At 43.5% G+C, this 11,594-nt stretch overlaps 1 protein-coding gene across 1 annotated transcript in view; it reads right to left on the reverse strand.

Annotated features, from left to right (window-relative positions):
- The window catches only part of crebbpb (CREB binding protein b), a gene marked incomplete in the record, with an annotated part of 29,857 nt that overhangs the window by 8,340 nt on the left and 9,923 nt on the right, over positions 1-11,594 (reverse strand). The window contains 11 exon segments of the mRNA XM_035654494.1: positions 1,053-1,174; positions 1,483-1,545; positions 1,657-1,831; positions 2,017-2,134; positions 2,254-2,391; positions 2,742-2,841; positions 2,967-3,212; positions 4,007-4,120; positions 4,879-5,131; positions 6,637-6,801; positions 10,180-10,781. Coding sequence (XP_035510387.1) covers positions 1,053-1,174; positions 1,483-1,545; positions 1,657-1,831; positions 2,017-2,134; positions 2,254-2,391; positions 2,742-2,841; positions 2,967-3,212; positions 4,007-4,120; positions 4,879-5,131; positions 6,637-6,801; positions 10,180-10,781 — 2,096 coding nt within the window.

Consider the following 11,594-nt stretch of genomic DNA (forward strand, 5'->3'; position numbering starts at 1 on the left):
TGCTGCTGCTGCTGCTGCAGGCTGGCAGAGGCATTGGGTGGAGGGGTAGCTCGCAGGGCGGGCTGGGCTGCAGGGCCACAGGGCAGCTGGGGGCCGAGGGATCCAAGCGCATTCAGCGGGAGGTTAGAGTTCTGCGGCTGCTGGAACAAAGAGGGATGCAGAGTTAGCATACCAATACATTCATATAGCAGTCCACACAGAAAGCCACATTCAACACAGAAAAATGCAAGGAACACTGAAAATGCTAGGAGCGCACAAAACGTCAGTGCTTCTCTCAACACAGCACAAGTCTCCTCACCTGTGTGACAGCAGCCTGTGTTATAGGCTGTCCCAAGCCTATATTCACATTCATTGCTCCACCTGCACCTGGAGTGAACTGGCCCTGGGGCAGGAACTGGCCCTGGTTGGCTGGCTGAGCTACCATGTTATTGGCATGACTACCCATCATTCCTTGAGTCTGAGGCATCCTTGATGGAGACATGCCCATCTGTAAAATAGACAAGAGAGGACACAGACAAAATCATTATGGAAGCAAGCCTCTAGTATTCAAAGATTGCCTCGTTAAATAAACTAAATGAATAGAATGCAGCATAGATGCATCTTTCCACTATAATAGTCTTCTAAACTTACAGTGCGCTGAATAAAAACATGGCATGGCACCAGATCTAAAGAGAAACACTACGTAGCTTTAAGCCAGACCTTAGGCGCCATGGTTTCATTACAGATTACTCATGTCAACCACAGGCAGCACATCCCATATTGATGCTTTAGTGTCAAAATGCTAACAGACTAAGAAAAGAACAATCAGTCAAAGACTGGGAGGCGTTTCACAGGAAAGAGGAGCGAAAAAGTGGAGGAAAAAGTCAAAGAGTGACAAAGAAAAGTGGAGCAAGAAATGAACAGACTGGGGCCCAAACAAACATGGTGACAAAAACTGAATTGTTCCAAGAAGAGCAAGTTTAAGAAAGAAAGAAAGAAACTGACAGGCTCAAACAGACGACTGTTCAAAAGAGCGAAAAATAATAGAGAGAGACAAAAGACAAAGATCTAACCGCTGGGACGGAGCTCATGTTCATCTGCTGTGGATGGTTCATGGGGGAGGGAGCACGTGCTCCCATGGGTGCCTGAGACATCTGCGCATTCTGCATTGCCATTGGGTTAAACTGATTGATTCCTGTGGGAACAGATACACACAATTATTTACCTGCTTATTACACTTGGGAGTTGTAATTTAATATTCCATGCCCTACTGGGCTGGCAGAAACACAGAACTAGCTCACTTAAACATCACAGCTCTGACAAACACATTAAAGTTAAACTGGTTAAACAATCAGGTGTGCTCAGGAAACTAAAACTCACTTCACTGCTTAGTAAGTTTCTGTATTTAAACATGAATCCATTAGCTATTTCAAAACTAGGAAGGTTAGTCAAAAAAGGACATATGGAGTGAAACTGTTAAGAAAGCAAAGAGTGAATACATACCTTGGGGCACCTGCATACGGTTCATTATCTGATTTGGCATGTTAGGCATAGGCACAGGTCCATCTGAGAGAAGACAGGATATAGCAGTGTTCATTTCTAAGTTGAGTCAATATTCAAAAACCCTATTCATTCCCCTATTTTGTCACCCAGAGAGTAGAGAGTTTGGATACTAACTGGGAGGTCGGACGGCCTGTCCTGGGCCCATGGGGTTGGGCTGAGCCATACCAGGTTGCTGAGGCCCAGCTGTGCCCACCATTCCAGGCTGTTTCTGAAGCCGTGAGCGCCTCTTCTCCTCCAGTTCCTTCTGGATTTTGTAGATTTTCTCTGCCAGGAAGTGGTAATACTCATCCTAGTGAGAGGATGAAGGGAAAAAAGACATTTAAAAAGACATTTTACAATAAATAATAAATGTAATAAATAAATTCCAGGTCTCTGGTTAAATTTCTCTGCTCTCATAGAGGCAAGGCTGTAGGATTAAAAGCACGAAGAAGACTATCATTCCTCAAGGGTGTAAGTGTGTATTATATTAGTTACCCTGCTGTTAGCTGACTCGTACATGTCGCCCTCAACCTTGCGCGCATATGCCACCAGGTTCTCCATTCTCCGGTCCTTCAGTGCTGCGGGGTCTGGGGTGGGGAATATGGCTTGTACACTGAAGTGAGACAGCAGAAAAATACAAAACTGAGCAACAGCCTGGTGCACCAAGTTCTATTCTGTTTTCATATGATAGAACAAACATTTATAATACATCTGTTTCATTGCTGGACTTACAGTTTGTGCACCAGGTGGGTGCGCAGGTCCTGAGTGACGTGTTCATGCCAGGCCTTTCTTACCCCCGTAGCAGAGAGAGGGGTGGCAGTGGGCAGGTTTCCCATGCCTCCTGCTACTGAACCATCTGGCATCAGCTGACTGTAAAACACAGAGAGAGAGAAACTATTACTTAAGTTCTGTTTCACACAAGGTTTCGTAAAGGACACAATGCGAACATAATAAAGCCCAAGGAACAGAGAACAGATTGAGATTCAATCAGTCAAAAGAAGATGAGATGGGTGGCGATTAGGTTGACAAAAAAACCACAGGACTCTTTATCCTAACTATGAATTAGTCCATGAATTAAATGGCAGCTACAAGACATAAGATTGTGACATCAATCACAAGATGACAGTGATTGTAGAAGCATACATTTCTTTTAAAACAGTGGGAGCCTTTGCAGCAAAGGCCACGTATTTGTGTGACGTATTAAGGATGAGAATGCTCACTTGTTGAGTGTGGATGGTAGAGAGGAGTCGGAGTGCATGCCAGTCTGGTCTGAAGAGGGGACACCCATCCCTCCTGCCATCTGGCTCATCTGATTAGTGCCTGATAAACACACATCGTCATTTACAAGAGTGAACAAGAAAAAGGCTTAGCAACAGATTTAGAGAATTGTTACCACTTCTACATGATCCGCTCAAAATTGCAGTAGAGTCTCATCTTTTCCGTACCTAGTGGGTTCATATTTCGCAGCTGCTGGTGCTGGGGGCCCTGGGAGGTTTGCTGAGCGGAGCCCTGCCCCTGGACCTGTGTAGGGGGCTGGTTCCCATATGGCAGGCCAAGGGCAGCATAGGCCCTCTGCATGGAGCTCGGGTCGATGTGGGTGGCAGCGCTGTTGATGGCTGTGGCACTAGGCTGGCCAGGCCCCACCGTACTGATGGCATTCTGCAGGCCAGCCCCAGGGGAACCTAGCATGGCTGGAGCGAGAAGAGGAGGAAATAAATAAATGGTTTGGCAATATTACATTAAGTATTTAATTAATACCCTGTAATAACTGAGAAGTAGCTGTTGCTTCTATGCTTTCTATTTGCTAAACATCAAAACATATATAAATTTAAGTCATGAAACACAAATAATTAACATTAGTAAATTAGTAATAAAAATATTTTTTTAAATGAATCAATAAATGTCAAAAATGTTTTTTTCTCTGTAGAAAAAATTCTCAATCTTTGTGCAAAAGAACATGTTCTTGAGCAGACCTATCTAAAATCCCTGCGCTGCTCCCTGCTGTGTTGATTGCTGACAGGGAGCACGCTGCCTCTGTGGGGGATTTAAATCTGTCAGAGGGCATTTTAACCAATCAGAGAGCTTGCTGTCCCAAGACCCTGCCCCCAGTATTAGCAGAGCCACAGAGCCCCTCCCCTGGGTGTCACATTACAGACCCAGCCTTTCTAGAGGAATCCTCTTGCTGTTGAAGCCCTTGCAGCCAGCGAGCCAGCACAGAGCTGTGACAGAGAAACGACCTGCAGGTGGCACCACTTCATATCACACACACACACACACACTGACTGGAGGCTCGCCACTGAGCGACAACAGCCTTACTTAACAGCTTAAAATGTATCAACGGTTTCCTTTTTTTTTTTTTTAAATGACCACAACCAGCATCCACGAGGAGTTCTTTGTTCTCTATTAACTTCTAACTTAACCCATATGTGTTTTATATGCATTTGTAGATGCATAAGAGAGAAGGGGAGCTGCTGAAGTTACTCACGTTGCTGGTTCCTCTTGTCACTAGCATTCTTCAAAGGCAGGCAGACCGGACAGTCGTGCCGTGTACAGTTCTTCCAGTGGGAGATGATCTGTCTGGATGATGCACAGTGAGCCACTGGGGAGAAATAAAAGGGAAACAAAGATATAGATTGAGGAATGGTGATAAGTAATTCAGTAGTATTGGGCTATGAAAACACACTGAATTCAGACACTGCTACATTAAAGTAAAACAAGTGCTGACTGAGGGAAGAAAGATACTGTATAAAATGGCTAGATAAAGTTAATCTACAGCACTGTCAAAAAAATAAAGCCTCAACTGCTACAGTACAATGTGCAAATAGCTATATAAAAGCAATTGTACATGTTGTAAAACCATAAATGCATCCTTGCATTTACTTAAAGCATATAAAAAGTATAAATATCAGAGTTCAAAGTTCATAAACCTAGGGTGACCTCCTTGCTACTCACAACTGTCAGAGGGAAGTTGTTTGCTGCCAGGGTAGACAAGGAAATGGGAGTACAATTATTATGACACCCGTTTTAAAAAAAGATTAAATTAATGTTTCCTGATGTTGTCAGTCACCAGGGCGCTTGGGGCTTAGCGGGTCAGGGGGGTAGAGTGGCTCTATTTAAGCAATAAAACACAAGAGCTGACAAGAGATGACTGCTTCCAATCTGTCTGTTGGTCAACAACAATGCAATTTGATTGTTTAGGGTTATATAGGGATGCAAATTTCATGAAACTTCCTTAACTGGTCATCAGCCACATATAGATCAAAAAGCAATTCCACTAAGGACAAAATTGGCGAGTGGTTGTATGAAGAGCTGAAGGCGAGTCAAGGAGCACTCTAAAAACACATCACTTTCACTCACCCTGGCAGGACTTGCCAGCCTGGCAGTGGGTCATGTGGTTGAGGACGTTCTTCATGGTGCGGCAGTGGGGCAGAGTGCAGGCCCTCACCTCCCCGTTGGCCTGCTCCCGCCGCTGGCACTTATGTGCGTGGAGCAACAGGACCAGCTGCTGCTGAATGAGTTTGCGCTTCTCAGGGTCGGCCGTCGGTCCTGCTGACACTCCACCAGCCCCAGGGACCATGCCCACCGAGGCTACCTGCTGCTGCATCTGGGACTACAAGAGAGTGCCAATACACAGGGAGGTTAGGAAAAGATCCAAATATCAGACTTTCCATGTTTTTAGACTTTCAGGTTGTAAGTAGAAACAGGGGCTTAGAGATGTGGAATACGGTACAAGAGAAGAAAGAGGTGATAAGATGGGGGGAGTTAAAACTCAAGAATTAAAACAAAATGTGAAGGAAAGCTCTGAGAATGGGAGGGAACAAGTAAACTAGGGAAATCTAATAAATAAAAAAAATCGAACTACTCAAAAATCGAGGGACTGACATTTCCTCCCTCGATTACGTCCATTTCCTGTTCCTCAAACAGATTTGCATAGCACTGCGCTCTTTTACTTGGATGGAAAGAATATCACCCTGTACTCAACAGTTGGTTTTGAAAAGCAAGGAAGCAATGTACATATATGGTCGCAGAAATATGTTTTCAGACAAGCTGTATTGCACAATAATGCAATCCATATTAATGAACCAACCAGTCCTATAAGAAACAAATAAACATGTTTTGCTTAATCTGGTCATTATTAATTGGTATGAATGTATACACAGGCACTTATATTGCTACAGCAACCGTACAGGGTTTTTGTTGTTCTTATAAATAAGCCCATTTGTAGTATTAATATGGCAACAGTAATAGATGACCAAACATTGTTTAACTCTTTGAAAGTCAGGTGCATGAAGAAATTACTGTACTATTACTGGTCATTTTAGTTATGTGGCAATTTATTTTAATCTCTCTCAGGATGAAAATTACCACGTTAAGATCTAGGCTTACACTCCGTCAACACCACCAACATGCGCCTCAGTCACGCTTTTCCCCCTCTTATACAGATCTGACGAAACAGGTACACTTAAGTATTGAGTACTTGGGAGCACATGGCAGTACTGCAGATGAATAGATCCAGTATAAACACTGAACAGATCTGCAGCTGTGGCTACTGCTTTCATTACGTGGCTGGTGTAGACAAAGTTTCATCAAAACCATAGTAACCAATACATATGTAAGGATGACATATTTAAATTATTATTTTATTATTATTAAATTATAAATTATGATTGTATTTAGCAACTATTTATACCACAAGCAGGTGGCAATCTATTTACACTGTATGTTGCTTGGTTGCAGATGCAGAGATGCAGATGCGTATTGTGTATTGTATAGCAACAGAAAAATGACAGTACCAATGCCGCTGTGCACATTTATGGTTTGGTTCCTATCTAATGTGGATACAGATTAATATTTAATGTGTTTTACTCTACCTAACAAAATAAAAAGGGGCTGGGACAGACACATATCCACCATTTTTTGGCATTTCACTTTATTGACAGGACTGTAGGGAGAGACAGGAAAGGCAGGGGAGAGAAGGTATGACACGCAGCAAATGGCCTCGAGCCAGATTCGAACCCTGGCCACTGCAGTAATGACTCAGTCATGACACGTGGTACACACTCTACCCAGTGAGCTATCGTCTTTTTCTTTAAGAAAAGAAAAGATGGCACTCACCATGTTTGGCACACTCCCAGCTCCCTTCAGCTCAGCAGGGAATTGGGGCAGGTTGTTGGAAAGGCCTGTCTTGTTCTGGAGTTGTTGGGTGTTGACCCCCGCTGCCCCCATCTGCTGCACCCCAGCCTGACCATACTGCTGGCCAAATGCTCCCGACATCCCCATCTACAGTGGACAATCAGGACAGAGGGTGATCAGAAAATGTGCATATCATGCAGCATACCATCACAGTAGATCAGCTTTTTTTACCTGTCCTTTTGAGAATGCATATGGAAGAGTTTCTAACTTTGAGAATGCACACACAGCAAGGTGGAGATCATTGTAAGCTTTAGCACATATCAATCAAGTTTATGTTGCACAACTCTATGACCACACACTATGTTTTATTCTCCAAATGTTTTCATCGAGATTATGTTGTGCCTTGTGTTCACGTGTAAACAACAAATGAAGGGACTGCTGTCAAAAATGTCCACTCAAAGCTAGCTCCAACATCTCTTCAAACCTAATTACTAAAAGAAACAGAAATTGTCGCTACAAAATTATGTAGAAATGCATAATCTTTATTTTATAATTGGCCTCAGAAAGGGAATAGTTTTCTTGTTATGTCCTCAGAAGATCATTCCTATCTATCTGATTGGCCCTCAGCATGCGTCTGTATGCTGCCTCTGCCTGCCTTTCTCTATGGTGGCCAAAGCGGCAGCCTGCTTTGCTTCGCAGAGGTCTCCCTACTGCTAGTAGTGAACAGGCACACAGAGCAAGCCCAGCCCAGCGTAGAGAGAGAGAGGGAAACGGGAGGAGAAAGACCAGCTTGCTCAACAACTGAGCAGAGCACTGCGCTGCTGCCTGCCCCTCCCCCTCTGCTGCACAGAAACACACAGATGCTTGCCTGCTGCCTCCCTCTCATTCACACATGAGCACGGCCTCGTCCTCCTCTCCCACATGGGGTCTCTCGCTTAATGATCTGCTGATCTGCGCTTACTACAGAGGAGTGTGGCCAGGACAGACGACAGTACTGTCGCACAGGAAGCCTCCAGTGTTTCCCCTCCTCTTGGCATGCCCTCCTCTGTTCCATCTCTACACGGCCTCCCCCACCCCAACAACAACACACAAAGTGGCCCCTCTAAACATGATTTATAGCTTCATTATCAAAGGCCAAAGGTCCAGAGAGAGAGACGGCATACGCCAGAGAGAGACAGAGAGAGAGAGAGAGAGAGAGACAGAGAGAGAGAAGAAAAAGGGCAAATACTAGCAAATGAAGAGTTAAATGCTGGAAAAGTTCCCTAATCCCATGCTTGGTGAACTCTCTCTCACAATGACAGGAGGATCTGACATCGAAGGATCAAAAAGGGACGCCTCTTTATCAATGATCCTAAGGCAACTTCTCTGTTTCAATTGTCAACTGTCCACTGATACAGCGCTGTTGAATGCCTGAACACAGTCAAAAAGATCATGTGGATTTAGCAGGTTGCCTGTCAAATTAGAAGTATCACTCCAACCCCAATCCTCATCCCTCTGATGATAACTGTTAATGCATTATTTTGTTGATTGTCAAGCATAAGGCGGGGAAGAGATTTAAGCATTTTTACAATAATAGTTGGAGCAATGTTTTTTGTTGATACAGTGCGGTTAAACTTCCTCTACTCTACTGTAGACACGGCCTGATTCGTAGCCTGATCTGCTGTGATTTTCTCATTTCTATTGACTATACTGTATGATGGCTGATCTGTCACACACATGCAGTGCCGGCTGCATTATATTTTGTTACGTTGTTGATACTATGAGGTTTATAAAGTAATAAACATTTTTATAACACAAATCATTTGCAAGACTAAAAGAAGTATTGTTACATGTACAATAAATCCTTTCATTTTTCCCATACAAAGTGCTTTGTTCTGCAACTATCATCAACTGTGAAGCCATCAGTCTTCTTCAGGCTATAGTCAAAAACATACACCGTTATTTACATCACTCCTTGCACACCCCTAGTACTTTCTTGGCCAATATGAGCAAAGACAAAACATGGTCGAAATTAATCAAAACTAATAATGAGAATCTGTTGCCTGCAAGCCAACAACAGCTCAAGAAGAGGATCAGGTAGCTCAGCAATTTACCTGCCACACCTGCAGATCTCTTTTTCTTGTTCCAATTTGGTCTCAACAACAGTCTCCTTTTTTTCTTTACTATTATAGCTGTAGAACAACTACATTGGAAAACTGAAACAAGGTAGGAAAAACTGCTGTCCAACCTTGTCATACTGAAGCCATATGAATGTGTTGCGTCATTTGTGCATTAACATACACGTTGTCTCTTTCAAAGTAATAGTGTAACCAGCTAGACTTATTTGAACATAAAAGCCAACACGTCACTTTCCCACGCAGCATGTGTCTCTGATGGCAGCTACACAAGGTAAATATGACGTGTGTCTGTCGTCGTATCTTCCAACCACAGACTAACACATACGCACTACTCACAGCCAGGTTCAAATCTGTGTCTTCCTCTTTCTTCATCTCCTTTCAAACACAACCCCAGCGTCTCAATGTGATGCAAAGGCATTTGTCGTTTCAGAGATTGCTGCACTTGAGAACCCCCTTAAGTCTGCTTCGTCCAGCAGACCCAGGAAGATGAACAAATCAATACATGGTGTGGGGGACATAACCGATGACAAGCCAGCAATAGGGTTAGGCAACAGATACTCCACATTTCATATATTAATCTGGATAAAAAGATAGGATCAAAACGAGACTGTGAAATACTGTCAAAAGGTACATTGCTTAATCAAAACAATTTATAACCACTCATACGGTTTCCTAAAAATAAAAAAGAATAAAAAAAAACACGCACAAAGAAGCAGTCAGAGCTTTCCATAAGCATCCCCAGACCCCACTAACTGGCTACTCCATATCCTATTGGAAAGCCCTGCAACAGGGCTAAACTCACCACATGCTATTGATTTTGTGTAAAAAGTCAGAAAGATGGAGATAACAAGCTTTCCTCCAGAGGAAACTTCAAGTGTTGGCAAATAATGTAACAACGACGAAAGTTTTAAACATATAGTACTGCTATGGACAAATACGGTAAAAATATGGTGGTGAGGCAATACTTTTGTTCTTTAACATCCTACATAAAAAACAGGCTAGTGGGAATATTTAAAAAGCTGGTTTGAAATATTGGAAGGACAAATGCTGAAGGACTAATGTTGCATCTATAAAAATAAGTTTTTTTTAATATTGCTTCAACATTGCTTCATTATTTGTCTGCAAGTGTTGTGAGGAGAGAAAACTGACTGAACACGCCATGAAAATGACACGTATATGTGTGAAGTCCAAGCAGTTTAACTCTATGCTGAAATCCAATTTTGACTAAAACGTAATTCAGGCTGTTTATATCTGCAGGTTAAATTGTGAATTGAAAATCAAAGTGACAATTTGATAAATCTGGACATGTGAACATTTGATATAAACGATGTAAAGTAGTTATTACTTTACGTGCTCAACAGATTACTATGATCTTCTATGCTGAGTAACTTTGAATTTAGAACCTCACCTTATTCATGTTTCCAGCTTGCTGAGCATTCAGCGTGTTGTGTGCACCCAACTGCGGCCCTCCTTGTGTGAGTGTCTCTGCTAGCACACTGCCTCCAACACCCGGTCCAGCACCCACTTGTGGGCCCTGCATGCCCTGGCCCTGGTACTGCATGCCAGGTCTCCCCCGGCCCGCCGGTCCCAGAGCCCCATTCATCACTTGTCCTGCCTGGCCCATGACCCCATGACCCTGCCCACTGTTCATCATGGCCTGGTTGAAGCCCATGCCTGTGCTTCCATTGCCTTGTCCAGCAGCACCTTTCTGGGCCTGGGGAGACTGGTGATTGGTAGAGCCCTGCCCCAGTGGACTTTTACCAAGCACAGCACCTAGCTGGCTTCCCACCATGCCTCCCTGTTGGGGGCCACCTCCTAATATCGAGGAGCTTCCTGGCCGCAGGAGCTCAGACAGCTGCTTGTGTTTGGCGGCTGCATCAGGGACGATGGAGTTGAGACCAGGACCCCCTCCACCTGGACCGCCGTTAGAGGACATTCCCATTCCCAAGTCTCCATTGGGGATGAGCTCATCTGGAAGGTCGTTTTCCAGGTCAAACAGAGACACAAGATCTAAAAAGAAAGAGAAATAAGAATTAGCCATCATCCCCGACTCACCCCCCTTAACCAACAGCTGCTAACCGCCAAGCACAGAGAAACTAAGGTATTTGTTAGAAGGTTTATTCTATTATCATTATGGTCTGATTAATTGATTATCAAAGTAATTCCTTGCAGTACCGACTTGAGCCAACACTTGGCTTAAAGATATAGTACAATTGTTATATGAAATTGCCCTTCTGCACAGTGAGGGACATATTGCAGAGAACATCCAGTGATACATTGACTTTCCTGTTTAAGATTAGGCTACAGGGAGAAAGAACCAACAATCAGTAATAAATGGAACTCGTTGCCTTTATTGTTGATTTCAAATCCCTTTTTCTTGGTCGACTCAAAATTTTAAGGATTCGAGGCAATTAAATTTTTGTCACTTTTTTTATATTGAGTATCAGGTAAGTATACACAATGCGTAGGGTGCTTCGCAGAGTAGTAGACAGGTACAACTTATGTTATAACTGCTTTTCATTTTGTGATCGATTAGTGAGAACTCACTCACAAGCTGACATATTACCATGGTTACCAATCTTGCGTAATTACATAGACAGCTTTTGTGACACGGATGCCCCGCCGTACGGTCATCATGCTGGACGTCAACAGTAGTACGAGATTTCTCCCATTCACAAAAATATACCTTTAACCAGAGACGTGTTCTGACACCTTTCTATCAGAACCAGCATTAACTTTTTCAGCAGTTTGAGCTACAGTAGCTCATCTGTTGGATCGGACCACACGGGCCAGCCTTCGCTCCCCATGTGCATCAATGAGCCT

Source organism: Morone saxatilis, unplaced genomic scaffold, assembly GCF_004916995.1.
Source record: "Morone saxatilis isolate NCDOM2014 unplaced genomic scaffold, NCSU_SB_2.0 Contig14, whole genome shotgun sequence".
In the NCBI taxonomy this organism is placed as follows: Eukaryota; Metazoa; Chordata; class Actinopteri; family Moronidae; genus Morone; species Morone saxatilis.